We start from the raw sequence: 23,704 nt of genomic DNA, 5'->3' as shown, positions 1-23,704 counted from the left end.
CAAGTGTTACAATCATAAGAGACATAAGGTATAGAATACTAAACTTGTTCCCTCTAGTGATAATTTATCTTACAACTCATTAATCATATATCCAACTTATGCTAGGCTACGACTATCAACTGTCAAGTGTCACAATCATAAGTGCCAAAAGATACCAGCAACTGGAGGGGCCTATAATATATTAATATGTCTTTCAACTGGGAGGGGGTGGGGATGTATTATCTTCAAAGTCGGCGGAGCCAGTGCTACCCTGCACCACCCACCTATTTCCAACATCCATGACAATAACAAAATGTTAGACATCTATCAGCTGCTGAATAAAATTATGTACTGTGATGTCATTAAACAAACATTCCTTTCATTATGCCCAACAGCAAATGATTGTTTTAATTCAAACAATAAATATACAGGTGACAGGCTAAATTATGGTTAACTGACCTAGATATGGATTTCAATCCCTGTTATAACAAGTACAATCAATCATTTTTGTTTGGGCATATTTTAATCACTTGATCTGTTATATTCAGTGGTATTAACATCCTTCTTCAATTATGCAAATCCAGAATATTTTACACACCCTTTTAATGGATCACTGTCCGAGATTTATGATATCATATGGCAATATCAAACATATGTTGATGAATAAATTAAAGACATCTAACAAGCTGCTCCATGGTGATAACCTACATGTGAAATCCAAACCATCCACTGAAATTAACATCACAATACTGATTACTATCAATGACCCACAAGATAACTGTGCATGTAATTTGTTTTTTGAGGAGACATAAGGTATAGAATACTAAACTTGTTCCCTCTAGTGATAATTTATCTTACAACTCATTAATCATGTATCCAACTTACGCTAGGTTCAGACTATCAACTGTCATGACAGTTGGCCAACTCGATGGTTGCATGCATTGCAATTTCCCCCACTCCCAACTTATGATGGATGTGCTCAAATTAACAACTACTCAGTCTTAAAGAGTTATATACGATGATAATCAAGTTGTAAGAGTGCTCAGACTAGCAACTAGAAAGTCGTAGAAGTCGTGAGATTGGCAAGTTGGTGCACTCCGTCGTGACAGTTGGTAGTCTGAGCCTAGAAATGACTTTCACTCATTTGTTACATTTAGAAGCAATTCTTAAGATAAATTATATCCACTAGCCACTTACGCAATATTCTCACATTATAATTTTTTTTACTGATCTATATTTGGCTTTGCTTACGATAAACCAACATAAACCCTCAGCCCTAAAAATATGAACAGTGAATGTTGAGATAACACCGAACAACACGATTAATGGGTGAGGTTTCAGACCAACAGAGAGAGAGAGAGAGATATAGAAAATGTAGGTGACTAACTCCTGGGTGTCGAGATACCCAATAATTGCAGTAACTAAGGTGGGACTTCACAATGTTCCTTTCAGCTGCGTGACTACGAAAGTAAAGGGTGGGGCGAGCTGATGGGTGATTCAGCAATCTCGGCCCATATGTACAATAACTTCTGCTTCAGTAGATACAATGGAGGCACGTGACGCGTCTCAATACCTACGTAAGAATTCGACAAAGAAGACAAATTTCTTTATGTTAATATTGTACGCCAAGGGGACACTGTGCAGTTATTTCTAATGCGGTAGTCGTGAGAATCCTGTACAGGTGGCGTGTCTTGATGACAAAAACAGATCTCAGATTTCCAGTTACATATGCAGTGTAAAGGCCAGGGTATGTGTCGTGACATGTGCCTATACGACTATAGAATAACATCGGTTTAGGCCATCCATAAAACATTTGCCGTACGTAATTTGGTTTACGGTATTAAATCCATTCCACCATGTTAAGTGGTGGTGGATCAGTCAGAAGGTGTTTTGTTTTGTTTTATTATTTTTGATTTATTTTATTTTACTTTTTTTTTTCATTACATTTGTGTTTTTGATTTTTAGTATGATTTTTTTTATTTCATTTTATTTTATTAAATATTTCATTTTAATATTTTATTAAATATTTCATTTTAATATTTTATTCATTCATTCATTCATTTATTCATTTCTATTTTAAGTACATGTATTTTATTTTATTTTATTAAATATTTTATTTTAATATTTTATTTATTTATTTATTTAACTCTATTTTATTTTTATTTTAGTATTATTTGATTTTATTGAAATCACTGTCCTTGGATATGTGTTGCTACTTACTTGTCAGTATAAAATATTTATGGCTATTATAGATTTTTTTTAAACTGTCAAATTATACATTAACACACATTTCTTGTTTGAATGATCAATTTTGGCAAATTCAATGTTTGTCTTGGAATTTGAAGTAGATTTAAATGTAAAACAGAAAAGATACATATCTTGGGAACTGGGATCAGTGACTTTAAACATAGCCTAACAAGATGGTATACTCCACACACAAAATTAAACAACTTCAGGTTTTTTGGGGGGGGGTTCTTTCTTTTTGTTGTCTATGGGTTTTTTGGGTGGTTTTTTGGGTTGGGGTGTTGTTGGGTTTTTTGAGTGAGGAGTGGGGGGTGGGAGTGTGTAGGTTGGGGTGGCGGTTGTGGGGGGGGGGTTTATATTATGAGTCCCATTCATCTGCTGGAAACACAATGGGCAATCTAAACCGGTCACAAGCCAGATTAGCTGGTCTTATAGGATGAATGGAAGAAAGGATTAATAGAATATAGGGTAAGATATTCCTCAAGTAGATCGAGAACCTTGGACAGTTAAAGTTTTGTTTAACAACACCACTAGAGTACACTGATTCATTAATCATCGACTACTGGATATGTTAAATATTTGGTAATCCTGACATGTAGGGTGAATTTACAACGCCTGTTTGTATTAAACGTGTGTAACAACATACATGTACATTTACAACGCCTGTTTGTATTAAACGTGCGTAACAACATACATGTACATTTACAACGCCTGTTTGTATTAAACGTGCGTAACAACATACATGTACATTTACAACGCCTGTTTGTATTAAACGTGCGTAACAACATACATGTACATTTACAACGCCTGTTTGTATAAATGTGTGTAACAACATACATGTACATTTACAACGCCTGTTTGTATTAAACGTGCGTAACAACATACATGTACATTTACAACGCCTGTTTGTATAAATGTGTGTAACAACATACATGTACATTTACAACGCCTGTTTGTATTAAACGTGCGTAACAACATACATGTACATTTACAACGCCTGTTTGTATTAAACGTGCGTAACAACATACATGTACATTTACAACGCCTGTTTGTATTAAACGTGCGTAACAACATACATGTACATTTACAACGCCTGTTTGTATAAATGTGCGTAACAACATACATGTACATTTACAACGCCTGTTTGTATTAAACGTGCGTAACAACATACATGTACATTTACAACGCCTGTTTGTATAAATGTGTGTAACAACATACATGTACATTTACAACGCCTGTTTGTATTAAACGTGCGTAACAACATAATGTACATTTACAACGCCTGTTTGTATTAAACGCCTGTTTGTATTAAACGTGTGTAACAACATACATGTACATTTACAACGCATGTTTGTATTAAACGTGTGTAACAACATACATGTACATTTACAACGCCTGTTTGTATTAAATGTGTGTAACAACATACATGTACATTTACAACGCCTGTTTGTATAAATGTGTGTAACAACATACATGTACATTTACAACGCCTGTTTGTATTAAACGCCTGTTTGTATAAATGTGTGTAACAACATACATGTACATTTACAACGCCTGTTTGTATTAAACGTGCGTAACAACATACATGTACATTTACAACGCCTGTTTGTATTAAACGTGCGTAACAACATACATGTACATTTACAACGCCTGTTTGTATTAATGTGTGTAACAACATACATGTACATTTACAACGCCTGTTTGTATTAAACGTGCGTAACAACATACATGTACATTTACAACGCCTGTTTGTATAAATGTGTGTAACAACATACATGTACATTTACAACGCCTGTTTGTATTAAACGTGCGTAACAACATACATGTACATTTACAACGCCTGTTTGTATTAAACGCCTGTTTGTATTAAACGTGTGTAACAACATACATGTACATTTACAACGCATGTTTGTATTAAACGTGTGTAACAACATACATGTACATTTACAACGCCTGTTTGTATTAAATGTGTGTAACAACATACATGTACATTTACAACGCCTGTTTGTATTAAACGCCTGTTTGTATAAATGTGTGTAACAACATACATGTACATTTACAACGCCTGTTTGTATTAAACGTGCGTAACAACATACATGTACATTTACAACGCCTGTTTGTATTAAACGTGCGTAACAACATACATGTACATTTACAACGCCTGTTTGTATAAATGTGCGTAACAACATACATGTACATTTACAACGCCTGTTTGTATAAATGTGCGTAACAACATACATGTACATTTACAACGCCTGTTTGTATTAAACGTGCGTAACAACATACATGTACATTTACAACGCCTGTTTGTATTAAACGTGCGTAACAACATACATGTACATTTACAACGCCTGTTTGTATTAAACGCCTGTTTGTATTAAACGTGTGTAACAACATACATGTACATTTACAACGCATGTTTGTATTAAACGTGTGTAACAACATACATGTACATTTACAACGCCTGTTTGTATTAAATGTGTGTAACAACATACATGTACATTTACAACGCCTGTTTGTATAAATGTGTGTAACAACATACATGTACATTTACAACGCCTGTTTGTATTAAACGCCTGTTTGTATAAATGTGTGTAACAACATACATGTACATTTACAACGCCTGTTTGTATTAAACGTGCGTAACAACATACATGTACATTTACAACGCCTGTTTGTATTAAACGTGCGTAACAACATACATGTACATTTACAACGCCTGTTTGTATAAATGTGCGTAACAACATACATGTACATTTACAACGCCTGTTTGTATAAATGTGCGTAACAACATACATGTACATTTACAACGCCTGTTTGTATTAAACGTGCGTAACAACATACATGTACATTTACAACGCCTGTTTGTATTAAACGTGCGTAACAACATACATGTACATTTACAACGCCTGTTTGTATTAAACGTGCGTAACAACATACATGTACATTTACAACGCCTGTTTGTATTAAACGTGCGTAACAACATACATGTACATTTACAACGCCTGTTTGTATTAAACGTGCGTAACAACATACATGTACATTTACAACGCCTGTTTGTATTAAACGTGCGTAACAACATACATGTACATTTACAACGCCTGTTTGTATTAAACGTGCGTAACAACATACATGTACATTTACAACGCCTGTTTGTATTAAACGTGCGTAACAACATACATGTACATTTACAACGCCTGTTTGTATTAAACGCCTGTTTGTATTAAACGTGTGTAACAACATACATGTACATTTACAATGCTTAAGCAATGCATTTAAAAAAAAAAAAAGCTTCATAAATTTCGGTTTGTGGTCTTCAGAGAAAACCCACCACATTTTGTCATTAGCAAGAGATTTTTTATATGTACTTTTCCCTAGAAGGAAATGTTTTTATTTAACGTGCACTCAACACATTTTATTTACGGTTATATGGCATCAGACATATGGCTGAGGACCACACAGATATAGAAAGAGCTAGGAAACCCGCTGTCACCACTTCATGGGCTACTTTTTTTGATTAGCAGCAAGGGATCTTTTATATGCACCATCCCACAGACAGGATAGCACATACCATGGCATTTGATATACCAGTCGTGGGGCACTGGCTGGCTTTTCCCTGACATGACAGCATATGCCATGGCCTTTGGAATTTATGTTATGGGTCTTACATTCAGTCAAAATGTACATTAAATAAAACTGGTGGTGTTACTTATTCTAAATAAAAGAATGTACAGCATGTACTGTTCTCAGATCTATACCTAACACGCAACATTCTTAGTGCACTTGAAAATTACAGTTTCACCATTAAGCTGGTAAACAGACACCCTAGGTGTGCTTCGTGTGTTTAAGGCGTGACCACACTGTACCACTTTTAGTAATATTTTACAGTATACAGACTAGTTGTACTGCTAGTCTAAACCTGATAATTTTATTTGAACTCCACAGATGTGAGGGAAGGAAATGAATGCTCGTTTAATGACACCTCAGCACATTGTTCTAACAGGAAGTATTGACCATGTGCTGATGGGCCAAATTTACAAAGCCTGTTTATCACTTACACATGTGTAACTTCATATATTTGCAATGCTTAAGCACAAGCGTTTAAGAAAAACAGGCTTTGTAAAATTGGCCTGATAACAGCAACACATGGTTAACTGCTAAAAAAAAAATTAAAATTAATAAACCTACTACACTGATTATGCTACTTTATTGAATACCAGCAATGGATCTTTTACATACTTTTATTCTCGACTTACATTTAATTGCGGAATTCATTTTTATGGATGAAATGTCTGTCAAATGTCATGAAAATTGAAGCAGCAGGTTCAAATGTGTTTTAATTATAAATAACAAATATTTATCAATATATAACAATACATACCACACACTTTCATACATCAGAAACAAATTGCTGATTAAATACAAAGGGATGAAACAATTATTCAGGGAACATTTTGTTTTCAAAATCTTGATTAGCGATATTTCTAGTCAATTGAAAATTGATTAGCAACTGCTGTTTAATGTTTTAAAAATTGTGTAGCGATTTCTGAAACTTGCATAGTGAATCGTGATGCAATACTGAACAAAATGTTTTCTGTTATCATCTTCAGCTTATCTTATTTTACAACTAATCATAACTAAATCAGGAAAGGAAAGGAAATGTTTTATTTAACGACGAACTCAACACATTTTATTTACAATTATATGGCGTCGGATATATGGTTAAGGACCACACAGATATTGAGGGAGGAAACCCGCATTCGCCACTTCATGGGCTACTCTTTTCGATTAGCAGCAAGGGATCTTTTATATGCACTATCCCATAGACAGGATAGCACATACCACGGCCTTTGATGTACCAGTCGTGGTGCACTGGCTGGAATGAGAAATACCCCAATGGGCCCACTGACGGGGATCAATCCCAAACTGACCACGCATCAAGCGAGTGCTTTACCACTAGGCTACGTCTTGCCCCCATAACTAAATCAGATGCTTCTGAATGTTTCTGTAACTCACACAGTGTGACCGTGCCTTTAGTAAGAGGGCAGACTTCACATAATCCTGTCATTGCAGTGAATGTTTTCAGCTCTTGATCTGGACCAACTGTAATGTTTTATCTCTGTGCAGGTCACACCTTTATCAATTCACCCTGTCACATTCTTCCCTTTGATGTCGTAAAGGTGACTATTTTCACCTGCCTACTTTAGAAGTTAATTATTCCACTAATTCCAAGTTATATATATATATAGAAAACAAAACCTACTCTAAAAAGGTCATCTTTCTCTTCATTTACTCCTATTATAGATGTGCTAGATCTAAGACTAAAATAATACGACTAATTTTACTGGTTATAAAAGTCTTATTATAGTAATTACTTATGCATGCCAATGTTCCATAATTATTTCTTTTTTATAACAGATTCATTGATAAATCTATTTCTTGGTTAGGCCTATATATAAAAAAATTTTTTTACATTTTAGGAAACAATTGTTGTTTTGGGGTGGGTTTTTTTTACTACATTTACCCATATGGGTGCAGATAAAATATTATGTATGCACTCTTTTTAAATACTAATACATGTACATATATATATATATATATATATATATATAAATTAAAATTAAAATAGGGTTGTCCTTTTTGTCCCCAAAACAATCAGGATTTTTTTTAGGCTTTGTAGTTCAATATGCAGCATGCAAATTTAATTCCTGCTAAAATACATATAAGTACATGTTACATTAAAGTTATTGACTTTCTGGAAAATGTATTGTTCTGCATGCTCGTTTGGGAAATAAAACACTTAACAGCTCATTCCACAGTTTGTACAGCACATAGGCCTATGAGAAGTGAAAATTTGTGTGAGCCATATTTATATACACAAAATCAAATTCAGGTAACCCTTTTGGTTTCACATAACCCATCATGCAATGACCATGTAAAAACAACATCTTAAATTTAATGTGCAAATAAAAAACTGTTCACACAAAACTTTACTTGTGTGGACTATGTTCAAACTAAATGAACGTTTTTACAATTTTACCTTCTATAATTCTATATATAATTGTAGTTTTAGCAAAACTTCACAATACATACCACATATAGAGTCCCCTTCAAGAAAATGCTCGTACAAATCAGTGGTAACGAAAACACAAGTATTTTGGAGTGTGTAAAATTGCTTTATGTATAATATATATGGTTATGGAACGATAAGAAACCCATCCACCACACTGGCATTAGTCAAAAAAATATATATTGACCATTAACGTTGAGCCTTTTAGCAGCAACATAACACTAATACATCTGCCAAGTTTACCTAATGAGGTAGAAACCTGGCTATTGAATATTAACTAGTAACAACAGTATTTCGTAACGACTGCAAGATGGCTTTGCTAATAAATAAGACTGTTAGTGTTTGTGATCAATAGCCCATAATGATCATTGGGTAACACTGGCCATACTGGACACATAACAATGGACAATTTCCAGTCTCAATTTTAGCCACTATGCTGTATTGATCACGGTGATGTAACTGCCAATAACGAATAGTTTTCATGCAGCAAATGCCCATGATGTGTGGGCCTGAGGCCACCATTAATTTATAACTTTTTTTAGAAACTCACAAAAACAAAAGTCATTCCAGAGAACATTTTGTTTTCAAAATTGTGATTAGTGATATTTGTAGTCAAATTGAAACTTGATTAGCAACTACTGTTAAATGTTATAAAACTGGGTAGTAATCGGTGAAACTTGCACAGCAAATTGTGATGTGATATAATGAACAAAATGTTGCCTGCATTCATCTGCTGTATCCTGGCTGGTATTTAAAATGTTTTAATTATTTAATTTTACGTTTTAAAAAAAATTAATAAAAAAATTTAAAAATAAAGGAATGAGTTAATTAGTAGCAAGGGATCTTTTATATGCACCATCCCAAAGACAGGATAGCACATACCACTGACATGGATTGATCATAGACCAACTGCTCATCAGGCAACCACTTTACCACTGTGCTATGTCCTGCCCCATGACCTAATAAAGCATTAAAATGTTGCCTGTTAATTTATAATTAGATGTAGATCATATGACAGAATATCCAAGTGGTCTCTTAACACAGGTGGCTCTTTAATAGTTGTTGTTATTCAAAGTTTCACATAAACTATACCTGTTAATCAACCAAGAATACGACAAAGTGATGTCTTAATGCAAGTCGCGACTTAGTACAAGTTACCAGTACCCCATGACTGGTACATCAAAGGCCGTGGTATGGACTGTACTGCATATGCAAAAGTGCAAATAAAAGATCCCTCACTGCTTTTTAAGAGCATTCTATGTGGCAGCTGTGGTTTTCAACTTTCTTTCTCTCGAAATAACCATATGATAGGCATCAGTTAGCCATAGTTTAAAATGTGCTGTGGTGTCATTAAATAAACATTCCTTTCCTTTCCTTATTAAACTTTAAATGTACTATGGGGTGGGATGTAGCCTAGTGGTAAAGTGCTCACCTGATCCATGTTCATTCTAGCATCAATCCACATTGCTGGGCCCATTGGGTTATTTTTCATTCTAAAAGATCCCTTGCTACTAATGGAAACAATTAGTGGGTTTTCTAAAAGATCCCTTGCTACTAATGGAAACAATTAGTGGGTTTTCTAAAAGATCCCTTGCTACTAATGGAAACAATTAGTGGGTTTTCTAAAAGATCCCTTGCTACTAATGGAAACAATTAGTAGATTTCCTATCTAAAACAGTAACTATATGTCAAAATTACCAAATGTTTGACTTCCAATAGCCAACGATTAAAAATTCAACGTGCTCTACTGGTGACGTTAAACAAAACAAACATTAACTTGGACTGTACTGTATATAACAGCTGATATGGGAAGAGTTAAGTTGTCTTTATGCCAGGTGCCTTCATAATGTTGTCAAATTTACAGCTAGATGGAAATGAAGAAATTAAGTTGGCCTTTAAAGACAGGTGCCTGCTTAATAGAGGTTCACATCTGAGCAAGTTTGACTACATGTTTGTATCTTCAAGGATTTACGGTATACAGTTACGGGTATATGAGTAGGCCTATATTATCTTCGTGTGTGATATACATGTACTAGTGTATTTTTAGCCACAAGTACAATTTCATACAAAATGTTACCAGTCATGGTATAGTGAGATTTAATCATGGACAGATTGATTCAATTTCGGGTCGCCACATGACAAACAAGATTTTATTTCAAAGATTATTCAGTATATATATATAGAGAGAGAGACTTTTTAATTATATATGTGTACAGGTATTACCAAAGACAGGACAGGCAAAAACTACAGATAGGCTTAACTGATAACAAAATATTTTATATTTCATTAATTTATTTACATGTATTTCATATAATGTTTTTAGAAATTAAAAGAAATATTTTTCTCAAAATGTGTTTATAATAACACTTCAAAACATAATATTCTCAAAACATTTATCTGGACTTCCATCAGTCATTTATTTAACTGATCACCTGTCAATGTTTCCAAAGTCAAAGATTAATATGATTTATTATCCTATCGCTAAATATAAACCATGCTGTAAACATTGTATTATACACCTGGGGGTGGGGGGGACGTAGCCCAGTGGTAAAACATTCGCTCGATGCGTAGTCGGTCTGGGATTGATCCCCGTTAGTGGGCTGATTGGGATATTTCTCATTCCAGTGCACCACGATTACCCTGTCTGTGGGATGTGCATATAAAAGATCCCTTGTTGCTAATTGAAAAGAGTAACCCATGAAGTGGCGACAGTGGGTTTCCTCTCTCTATATCTGTGTGGTCCTTAACCATATGTCTGACACCATATAACCGTAAATAAAATGTGTTGAGTGGGTTGTTAAACAAAACATTTCTTTCTTTCTTTTCTTGTATTATTCACCTGTAATAATGAACTCACAGTTCTATGATATATATATATATATTATATATGTATAATATATATTCATACTTGACCTCTAGAAAAGAAAGGAAAGAAATATTTCTTTAACAACATTAATTTTTAAACAAAAGCTATTTGGTATTCAAAATATTATTTCAACACTTGGTCAAAAGAGAGAAAAACCACCAAATACATGTTTTATTTAACGATGCACTCAACACATTTTATTTACGGTTATACCACCAAATACTGTAATGATATAGTAGCAAGGGATCTTTTATATGCCCACCAACAGGACAGTACATACTACAGACTTTGATGTACCAGTGATGAGAACCTGAATGGGACAGATCAATCAAGGATGAGACACACCTCGATCTACGAGACATTCTTATGGAAACTGACCTCAGCGAGATATGGTTAAAAACAAGAATACGGCAGAATTAAATGTCTTAACCACCATAAACTAATATGGTGAATTAAGAAAATAATTTGTGATGGAACATTCAAAATGTTTAAAAGAAAATCTTTTATTAGATTTAAAAGTCAAAAAGAAAATTTAATCTGCTAATGATAATTTTTTTTAACATGCCTTGATACGAGCATACATATGTTTTATTTAATGACGCACTCAACACATTTTATTTACGGTTATATGGCATCAGACATATGGTTAAGGACCACACAGATATTGAGATAGGAAACCTGCTGTCGCCACTTCATGGGCTACTCTTTTCGATTAGCAGCAAGGGATCTTTTATATGCACCATCCCATAGACAGGATAGCACATACCATGGCCTTTGATGTACCAGTCGTGGTGCACTGGCTGGATCGATCCCAAACCGACTGCTCATCAAGCGAGTGCTGTACTACTGGGCTACGCCTCACCCCACATACATGTTGATGTAACTTTAACAATGTCACTGATTTTGGATTTAGAGTAAATGAGAAAATTAAATGTTGAACTAAATGGAAACTAGACGCCATCGGAAACTTAATATGTTATTCTCGCTTTATGACAAAAAGGATGTCTGTTTAACAAGAAGAAGACATTTTTTTATTTATTTACAGTTGGTTCAACACTTGGTCTTATTGAGATAGTGATATAAGAAACCCTTTTCTGTCACCATATAAGCTACTCCTACCAAGTAACAACAAAGGATTTTTATCTCACAATCGCTACATGTATTGTCAAGATATGATGACTAGATAAATCTCTGTATTTAAGGTCACTGACCAAAAATATAGGTTTTTGGGGCAGAACTATTTTTACACTAGTTATGATCAACAAATAAATGTTATATTGTTCACAGCTACTTATTCCTTTATTTCCAGTTGATTGTTTTGATTTAAAAAAAAAAAAAAACATTTTGAACACAAATTTTAATTTAAAAATAAAAAATATTTTGTTGTTATTTAAGGACTATTTTGTTTTGGTGCAAAACGGTAAAGTTGTGAAATAAAACAGTTTATTTAAAAAAAAAAAAATATGTATGTGAATTGCAGGATAAATAAAATAACTGGTTACTGTCCTAAGATATCAGCTTTATCCTGCTCATGCAGGTCGAATTGTGAATGCCATTCTAAGCTTCATAGGATAAAGCCTTTTTTAAAATGAACTATAGGATATATTAACATAAATACTATTTCCTTCCATACATCTAATTAAAATGTGCCTTTACAGAGACACTTAAAACAGTAACCAGTTATTCTCTATTTACCCTACTTTTAAAGACATAAAAAAAAAAAAAGTCCAAGTTTTTATACACATCTGTGTTCTTTACCAAACATGAAGCACATATTCACAACAACAATGGCAAATGGCTAAAATTTCATTTCCATATACACCACCAGGAGAGGTAGTTTAGGGTTTGAGTATGGGAATGGATTTATTAATGTGTTCTTGCTTCTTCAAAACTGACAAATATATTCCCCATCCCACCAGTTTCAAAATAATAAACTCTGAAAAACCATGCACAGCGAGTCTGTACTCCCTGTATAAATTATAAATCTGTAAACAGTAAACAGTAAAATTCTGTTTTCTATACTCCCTATATAAATTATAAACCTGTAAACAGTAAAATTCTGTTTTCTGTATTCCCTGTATAAATTATAAACCTGTAAACAGTAAACAGTAAAATTCTGTTTTCTGTATTCCCTGTATAAATTATAAACCTGTAAACAGTAAAATTCTGTTTTCTGTATTCCCTGTATAAATTATAAACCTGTAAACAGTAAACAGTAAAATTCTGTTTTCTGGGCTCCCTGTATAAATTATAAATCTGTAAACAGTAAACAGTAAAATTCTGTTTTCTGGGCTCCCTATATAAATTAGAAATCTGTAAACAGTAAACAGTAAAATTCTGTTTTCTGTACTCCCTGTATAAATTAGAAATCTGTAAACAGTAAACAGTAAAATTCTGTTTTCTGGAATCCCTGTATAAACTATACCTGTAAACAGTAAACAGTAAAATTCTGTTTTCTGGACTCACCTGTTTTGATCTGTCTCGTCCATCAGACTTTGGTTGTGGTGATGACTTCACTTTCACCTTTATGACCTCTTTCTGTGATCTGATTTTTTGCACAAGCTGCTCATGTTGGTTTCGTCGGAAAGTGGACCCTGACTGATTCAAATTCAATCGGACATTTTCAAAGTTCTGAAAAATTAAAAACAAAAATTAAATAACTTAGAAGTGAGGATCTGAATAATATACATCTATATGCCATAATGTTCAGCATTCACCTCTATAGTGCTGAAAAACTGAGAGCAAAATATGAAAATAAAATACAAAAAGAATCCAGACAATATTGTACAATAATAAAAAGTAAGGTGTGTGTGTGTGTGGGGGGGGGGGGGGGGGGGGCAGGGGTATTGTGAGCATTTATCAAACAAGAATAGGAACAGTTTTTAGTCAATGCCAAAATCTGGCATTCTCAAATATTTTTATCTCTGCCTCAAATTAATATGGCATACATTTAACTGTATTAAGCAGCTATATGTCTAAAAAAAAACCCATCTTACTAATTCCTGAAATTATTTATTGAACAAACTAATCCTGTATTGGGCAGCAACCTATCTTCTATGGTATAAAATGACCTACATTAAGTAGCCAATTGCTTTACGAGGTACCTTACATTCTTTCAGGTGGGTGCTTAACCACAGGTTCGATTGTATGACCAGTGGTATCCCCAGAATGTATCTCAGAAAATGAACACTATTTTGCAACACTCAATTCATCAAGGATCCTACTGCGACAAAATACAAGAGACCTTTTTTATACAGCTGCAGAACCCACCGTGATTGAATAACAGTAAAGAAGCTCAGATTTTAGGAAAGGAATGTAAAGAAGTATGTGTTTATTGATGCCTCAGCAAATTTAAAATTAAGACATATGGTACGGTAATTTCGACTCTTGGACGAGACAGTGATGAAAAAGTGATCAATTCCAAAATACTCATTATTTAAAAATTTAACATGAGTAGGCGTGACAGACATGCTCTGTGAAAAACCAAATTGATCAATATTGGCATGATGTGCATGTTGGCAGAGCTAGGAAAAAGAGATATTAAATTATGGTGGAAATCAAACACAAGGTAATTGAATAACGTTAAAATAACATATTAGTAATAGGTCAAATGTTCTTCCAAATAAAAACGAATATTACAGCGGTTAATGTCATTCTGAATAAATAATAAATATTATAGTGGTTGTAATGTCTTTCTAAATAAATGCATTTAAAAAAGAAGAAATGTATGGATTCCAAAGTCTTTTTCTAAATTTTAAAATCAAATTAGTTTGACTCTTTATTCATTCTTTCAATATGTCAAGGAAATAGTGAGATCATTTAATATCAGTACAAACCACAGCACATGTTATTTGTTCCTCTTGCACCAGCTGATGCCTACAGATGGGGAGGGGAAGACACATACACACAAAAACTACCTCTACCTCTGTGTCTCCATGTCACTCTGTCTGTCTGTCTGTCTGTCTATATCTGTCTGTCTGTCTGTCTGTCTGTCTGTCTGTATATATGTCTGTCCATCCTTCTCTGTATGTCTGTCTCTCAAATAGTCACGGCAATGAGCCATTCAACAATATATATAATGTTTAAAAAGGTATCGATAAGTATTATGTAACTTTACAAAACATTACATGGTACAAAGGGATATAAAAAGGCAAGATTTGGTGTTAAGTAATGAACGATTAGCACCCAATGGTGTTACACCCCAATTTACAAGGGGTCATTTAGTGCTTTCTTTCTGCCCCTTATTTACATACAGAATGTGTCAGTAGGGAATCATAAAGTCATTCCATAACAGAACCACAAACGATTATTTTGTCCCCACTTACAATGAATGAAACAATGGAGCTAGTTTTCCATAGCAACCAACATGTTCCTTTACACAGTCTACTACTCTAAAGTGAATAAAACAAAAATCTGTATTCACAAACAGAAATGACCACTGCACTTTACTGTTTTTCTGCATTAACTAGGCCACACACTAAAAGTGAAAACAACAAACTATACACAAGCAAACGATCAACAAAACAAACCTTCACAATTTAGCAACAAAAACCTTTGAGAAATAATACAAATGAAATTGAAAACAACTATTTATCAGTAATGCGTGTCTCCGAGTTCAGATCAATGAAAGATTTGTATAGTTAATGCAAATTTTATGTCAACATGAAAGTATTCACATGTTATTTAGATACGGGTTCATACACAAGTAACTATTACAAGGTTGTAGCCAGCATAAAATAACAGGGGAGGGGAGCAGTAAAAAATAAATAAAATTAAATAATACTTTAAAAAAAAGAAGAGGATAATAGAGGATCTCCAACCAAATAAAAATAGCACTTCAGGGGGAAAACTGCCCCTCCCTCCCCTACTCCCTAGTAGATGTCGCCCTATGGTGGCTATACTCTGTATGAAATAATAAAGCTTATTCATCTTACCAGTCACTACAATACAGTGACATACAATGGAACCTTTACATGTGTACTGAACTTAGAAAATTAATATTTAATCTACTTGTGGGAAGATGATTAAAGTGGTCAAATGACATTATTTTTCTAAGTGTTATGAACCACATTAAATCAGTTTGATTAATGCAGATACCTCAGAACATTTTAACCATGGCTGTTTGGTGTCTAAACACATTATTTTGACACTCTACAGAAGTAGGAGGTAAGGGGGGGGGGGGGGGGGAGAGAGAGAGAGAGAGAGAGAGAGAGAGAGAGAGAGAGAGAGGGGGGGAGGGAGGAGCAAACCTGTTGCCACAACACAGTTTACTCCCGAAAGGCACCAACTGACCTTTTATTGGCACTTCTCCAGATATTATTCCATTGATACTTATTTTCATGATCATATCCAATTAAGGTTCAAGCACGCTGTCCTGGACACACACTTCAGCTTTCTGGGCTGTATGTCTAGGACAGAGGTTTAGTGGTTAGTTGTTTGTGAAAGAGAAGTCGGTGTAGTGGGCTTATATGTACCAAATGGGTTGTAAACCTCACACTGAATGGGTACCAGGATGCGAAGCCAGTACCTACTAGCCTTAAGTCCAATGTCTTAACCACTGCACCACCAAGGCTGATATCTCCAGACAGGCCAGTGCATGGCTTTTGATCTACCAGTCAGGAGGAACTGGCTGGGGTTGGGAAAATCGAAGTCAATTGGGGGAGATTGATTCTAAAACCAAACCCCAGGTGAGCTGTAAACCAGTGAGCTACATTCTGCCTCCTGTTGTAATAGTACAGCAGAACTTTAAATCAGACCAAAAAAAAGAAGAAAAAAAGAAGATCTTCACACAACACATCTGGAATCCCGGTTAGAACAGGAAAACAGAACATTCTGAATTAAAACATCGATGCCCACTGGATTTGGATGTTACTCATGATGAGCACTAGTCGGAATGGGAAAACTAACTTTTAATCAGATTGCACATAATGCTGGTGGAATATCCATTGTATTTGTTATTAATTTGATACTGATCAATTATTTATGGTTCACCTAGATTTTGAAAGTCTGCGGTTGCTTGCAATGTCAAATGAAATTGTAGCTTAATTAATACAAGTACAATGCATTAGCACTCTCAGGTCGGCTAGTGAATAGGCTCACTCACCATGGCAACTTTCATCCAATCACCAACAAGAACACACTTGTTTTCTTTTCCTTTGCAAAGACGTTCAGCACATTTCAGGGGCGGGATATAACCCAGTGGTAAAGTGTTCCCTTGATGCGCAGTCAGTCTAGGATCAATCCCCATTGGTGGACCCATTGGGCTATTTCTCGTTCCAGCCAGTAACTGGTGTTACAAAGGCCATTTGTGGCCATTTTAAAAGGTTTTGGACAAATAAAATCCTTTTTACATTATTAAAATTACAATTTACTTACATATTCAATTCATCCCTGGACACTATAATGTTTTGTAGTTTCTCAATATCAGTTTTTGTCTAAAATAATTTTGAACACACAAATGTATTATTTCTTCCAACAGCCAAATGAATTTTAAATAATTCAGCCAAAGGTCATTCCAGGAAATGAAGGAAATTGTTTATTTAATGATGCACTCAACACATTTTATTTACAGGTTATATGGCGTCGGACATATGGTTAAGGACCACACATATTGAGGGAGAAAGCCCGCTGTCGCCACTTACTGGCTACTCTTTTAGATTAGCAGCAAGGGATCTTTTATATGCACCATCCCATAGACAGGATAGCACATGCCATGGCCTTTGATGTACCAGTCGTGGTGTACTGGCTGGAGCAAGAAATAGCCCAATGGGCCCACTGAAGGGGATCGATCCCAAACTGACCGTGCATCAAGCGAACACTTTACCACTGGGCTACGAAGGTCATTCCAGATGCATTTATCCATATCCATATATTCATTTATAGTTAAAACATGTTAAGATAAGATGGTGTTTTTAGAAACACAAAAAAGCAGGATATGTGTTTATTTTGTTGCAGAGAAAAAACCCAGAAGTCTTGCTTAGGACTAAAAACTCAGGATAGTTCCTTTAATATATGGATACAAAAGTAACCAAAATTTCAGATCACATACCATATTACAAGTTACTAAACTGAGTTTAATGATTACAATTAATGGACATGTAAATTACATTAAAATATTCCTTTTGACATAAAACAAAAACAAAAACAGAAACATCTAGCTACCTGTCTTGAATGCTAGTCTATTAACAAAAAAGGTACATGCTGTATAACTATAAACATATCAACTGAAACATATACAATGTATATAGATTAAAAATTACCGTGACCTAAAAAAATAACAATATAACAAAAACAAAAACAAAAACAAAAACAAAAACAAAACAATAAAGAAAGAAAGAAAGAAAGAAATAAACAAAGTCTTACGACGTGTCTTTAAAAGCAGGTAGGTTATTGTAAGCCTATCATCAAAGACACAAGGACAAGAATGGTTTTCTGGTGGCATACAAGTCCACAATTCCAAAACCAATCTGACTGTTTTTCTCTCTGTGCATGTATTCTGTTTGCTGTGTTGTGTTAAGTACAGACAGCTATTTGTGTCCATTAATATAATATCATTATTAAAGACACCACACTGTCTGGCCATCAGTGTCCATTCTGTATTCCTGGAGACCACTTATCAAATCCAGGCTTCAAAGAGTGGGATTTACGGCACTTACCTAATGTGTAATAGGAACAAGTTTTCAAAACAAGTCCAATTTTCCTGATTTGTCCAAGATCATCATCATTAAAGATCCATTCTTTACACATTAGTCTTTGTCTTTTGTTAACTGGTTTATACAGCAATCAATAAGGGTTTATGTTATAAATTTGGATAAACTAATATAAATAAAATATTGTGAAAAAATTTAAAATCATAAAATAGAAAAAACCCTGAGAAACAGTTTTAACCATAAACAGATGACATCATTTTACTACGTCATGTGTTTAGTGTTTTCCCATTAAACTTATATTAAAAATGACTTTCTAAGGGCATGTAAGAAACAGAATAATATACTTGTGCCCGTTGGAGACGATTTATCTTACACAACTCGTGGTTTCTAAAAGTATTTAACTCAATACTGCAAAATTAAGCAATTAATGGACATCCATTACATATATATTTGACTGTAATTGCAATGAGGTAGATGTCCATTATTAATTGTTCAGTTTATGGTACTTCCATTTTCAGGTGTTTTGTCTGATATGTAACAGATAAATCAACCTCCACATACAGGATTCAAGCCACAGACACTCTGTTTAAGAGTACAGTGCTTTACCAACTGAGCTAATGGGGTAATTTCCATTAGCTACTGCTAGTAGGAGCACTTTATACCAACACTACTATAGACAAATTATTGATATTGCTAAAATAAATCAAAATATAGAAAGATTATTTATGGAGAGAAAAACTTAAGATACTGATTGTTTTTTAATGGAAAGTATACATGTAGATGCTTGAAACAGGATATGCAATATAAAATTGATTACTTGTAAAAGAAAAAAAGAAAAAAATAGAAAGAAAAAAACAATGTAGTCTACAAATGGCTTTTTCAATTCTTAGAGTCCTGCATTAACTCCAGAACGAAGACTTTTCAATTATTTTAAATACAAGTTTTGAGCTCTCCACTGAAGATATAGTAAAATATGATGGGTTTTTAAAACAAATTATTTTTTATTTGGTACAGATTAAAGATGCATTATTTTCTATACAAAGTTTAAGCTCAGCAACATTTTACAAACACATGTGTAAGAAATATTTGGGGGATCTAGTCTGTGGTGATTGAAATTTCTTGGGTGGTTTGGTTCATGCTCACTCGAAAAATATATTTAAAAAAAAAAAAAAAATTGTTTTAAACAGGGGGTGAGGAGGGGGTTCACCCCGAAACCCTCCCTCTGCACATGTGTCTTCTTTAACCAGCACCGGCCTCGGTGGCATCGTGGCAGGCCATTGGTCTACAGGCTGGTAGGTACTGGGTTCGGATCCCAGTCGAGGCATGGGATTTTTAATCCAGATACCGACTCCAAACCCTGAGTGAGTGCTCCCCAAGGCTCAATGGTAGGTGTAAACCACTTGCACCGACCAGTGATCCATAACTGGTTCAACAAAGGCCATGGTTTGTGCTATCCTGCCTGTGGGAAGTGCAAATAAAAGATCCCTTGCTGCTAATCGGAAGAGTAGCCCATGTTGTGGCGACAGCGGGTTTCCTCTCAAAATCTGTGTGGTCCTTAACCATATGTCTGACGCCATCCATATAACCATAAATAAAATGTGTTGAGTGCGTCGTTAAATATAACACTTCTTTCTTTTTTCTTTAACCAGCAAGACATTAAAAATAGGTCTATTGTATTTTACAGGTCATGCATGCTACAGGTATCAAGATCTAACTGTGACATCATACCTTTATCATTCCTATGTTTTCGGCTCTTTCTTAAATTGAAAGCATCACTGTTATCAGTTATGTTCGTTAACTGTAACAATCATTGAAAAACATTACTCTATGTTTTCGTGTATATCTGCATTTCAATAATAAATGATCATACCAGTAGTAGTAGTATTCCTGCTTCTTTCACTTGGGAAATAAAACAATCGACAAACTTGCTTCATGAATTGTGCATAGAATGCATGCTCATGTAATAACCTGCATATATGCATGGTCAATACGACTCTTCATACTATAGCAAACATGTATATCAACAGTTACAATGGTGTTACAAGAGTAGTAGAATTCTACACATTTCTCACATGAATTGTACAAATTTGATATAAAACCAAGGGCAGACTTAGGAAATAATTTAGGATGGGAGACCAAGGGCAAAAAGGCGCATCAACTAAGTCCCCGAAAAGGCACGTTATTAAAAATAGTAAACAAATTGTGCCAAAAAGGGCCTTTTTTTTTTTTTTTTTTAAAGAGTTAACTAATGTTGTAAAGCCACATCTTTAGTGAAGGATATATAGATTTTTTACATCCGTAACAAAATGGTCAATCTTTTTATTATCCATTGTATTAACTTAAATTTTAACTGTCTTTGCTGTCTAAAGCAGTATTCCATGACATACACTTTTGTTTTTGAGGGGTAATAGCTCTGTTGCCTGTGTACCACCATAAATTTCATCTGATCGAGAAAATGGAAACATTAAGTAAATGAAAACCATAAATTTCATCTGATAGAGGAAATGGAAACATTCAGTAAATGAAAACCATAAATTTCATCTGATCGAGAAAATGGAAACATTAAGTAAATGAAAACAATGTTCTGGCCATATAATCAGGGGTGGGAATTGGTGAACTATAAAAAAAGAGGAAATCTAGAGGGGTCCCAGAAATTCTAGAAATCCTAGGTTAACATCTGTGCCATCTGACACATTTTGGAGGAAAGGACGATTAAAATGCGAGGAAACGCAATGTTCCATGAGAGGAAAACAGCTGATCTGAGGAGAATTCCCACCCCTGCATATTATATACAGTGAAACCCCTCTAAACTGGACAACAATGGGAACAAGCAAAAAGTCTGTTTGTAAGGGTATACGGTTTAAAGAGGTTCGGTTATGTACAGATATTTAAAAAGGGACTGTGAAAAATGTCCAGTTTTTGAGGGAATTCTGCTTTACTGAGGGTCCAGTTTTGAGGGGTTTTACTATATATATTTTATTATTAATGTTTCAATTTCCTCTACAAGCTTAAATGTTTTCTCATTTGCTGTTATCAGCGAAACAGAAAACACAATACGGTTATTCCTATTTAAATTCAACTACTTATTAAACAGATTATCTTATTTTTCATTAAGATTTTAACCATTACAAGCATCAAAAGGCTGGCCAAAAACCATGGCCAAGGAAAGGAAGGAATATTTGTTTAACAACAGCTCAAGAAAGAAAGAAAGAAAGAAATATTTTATTTAACAACGCACTCAACACATTTTAGTGACGGTTATATGGTGTCAGACATATGGTTAAGGACCACACAGATATTGAGAGAGGAAACCCGCAACAGCTCATGAAGCATTCCACTGACAGAGCTAAATCCAGCTCCCGAACCGTGATCAATCTTTACATCTTAATGTTAATTAACTTCAGTACTAAACAAGATTTCTCTGTCTTTGCACAAATCTCTCGGGGGGTGGGGGGAGGAAACTTAGAGAGCATGATCAAGACAGGCATGCTTGAACGTTCATCGGTGTACAGATGAATCGAATTGCTAACCATGCAGTACCAAGGCCAAGAGGGAAGTTAAATGGTGTGAGTACGAAACCGAGAGCCAACAAATACGGCTTAATTCATCTTGTAATAATGGCACCAGTACTTCTTGGACAATGACAGACAATGCGCTTATTGCAAACCTCCGATCCCAGCCGTACGAGAGGTAGCATGCAATTAATTGCTTTCCTGTGCATAGAGTCAGCCATACTGTGCCCGCTGATCGATCAGCGGCTCCTCTGACACTCAATTCCCTTCATTCAAAAGGCTTTCCCCTCAACAATTGAGTGTAATTATTAAATTTGATGATCAAGCAAATTATAGTGCAGCAGTGGTAATTAACATGGACATTAACCTTTTACCCTGAAGACAGGGTGCGTGTGTGGGGGGGGGGGGAATAAACTCTGTGAGCTGGGACAACAAGGTACAACTTCTAGCATAACTCTTGAAAAACCTAAATTTGTTCATTGTAAGTTTTTAACTTCAGATTAAAATGTTTTAAAGGCAGAGATGTAGGTTTTGAATATTCAGAGTTGTGTAGCAGACTATCGATTTGCACAGTAGGGATATGCTCTGTCTGAGCTCCGTGCTAAGTGGAAGGCCCCATGTATTTTGAGTATTCTAGTTTGACTTTATTTCTTACACTTCTATTAGAGAAAACACTGTGTTATTTTTGTGGTATTACACAGTAACATCACATATATGATGATGATCCATTTAAAGACTTCAGACTGGCTGTTAATTCAAGTTCTAGTGGTTGAACATGCACATTCAGAGCAAACTGTTATAGTGCATGCCTGTTATGGGTGCACGTTCCGACTACTGCCACTGGCTGCTCCATAGAAATGACTACAGTCAAACTGTCCACTGAAATTAACATGACTGAAAATTATTGCAGTCTCTGATGTAGGCTTACAAGTTAACTACAAGCATATGCACCATAAATAAGTTTTATTTCAAAAATATTTAAACTGATTTATATCCTGGTTTTTGAGGTATGTAAGGAGTTGCGCTTTTACTCATTAGATATATTTTGAAACAACTTGTAAGATAAATGGTATCTAATGGCCACTCATGTAGTATTTTCTATATCATAGGTCAAGAATAACAAAGTTTAATCCATATCACTGAGGCCCGTCACTAAAAATAGGATCTATAATATGGGTATATAGTGAATTTATTTCTATCTTATCTATTTTCACGATTGCTTTCCCTCAGTACATATTCAAAAACTATATTTGATGTTTTAGGATATGTACATGTATTGGTATAAAAAAAAAAATGTCCTGTTTGTTTTACTTTTATTTCCTCTCAACCTAGTATGAAAATAACCATATATCAGACACCAATCAGTCAAATGAAATAGTTGTTA

At 34.6% G+C, this 23,704-nt stretch overlaps 1 protein-coding gene across 6 annotated transcripts in view; it reads right to left on the bottom strand.

Annotated features, from left to right (window-relative positions):
• Nucleotides 1-23,704, bottom strand: part of LOC121368092 — a 132,700-nt gene that overhangs the window by 68,254 nt on the left and 40,742 nt on the right. For all 6 annotated transcript variants that reach the window (XM_041492645.1, XM_041492646.1, XM_041492648.1 and 3 more), the window contains one exon: nt 13,626-13,790. In XM_041492645.1, the coding sequence (XP_041348579.1) occupies nt 13,626-13,790 (165 nt within the window). The remainder of the gene's footprint in view (nt 1-13,625; nt 13,791-23,704) is intronic.

Source organism: Gigantopelta aegis, chromosome 3, assembly GCF_016097555.1.
Source record: "Gigantopelta aegis isolate Gae_Host chromosome 3, Gae_host_genome, whole genome shotgun sequence".
Lineage (NCBI taxonomy): Eukaryota > Metazoa > Mollusca > Gastropoda > Neomphalida > Peltospiridae > Gigantopelta > Gigantopelta aegis.
This window is presented reverse-complemented; position numbering and strand designations above follow the sequence as displayed.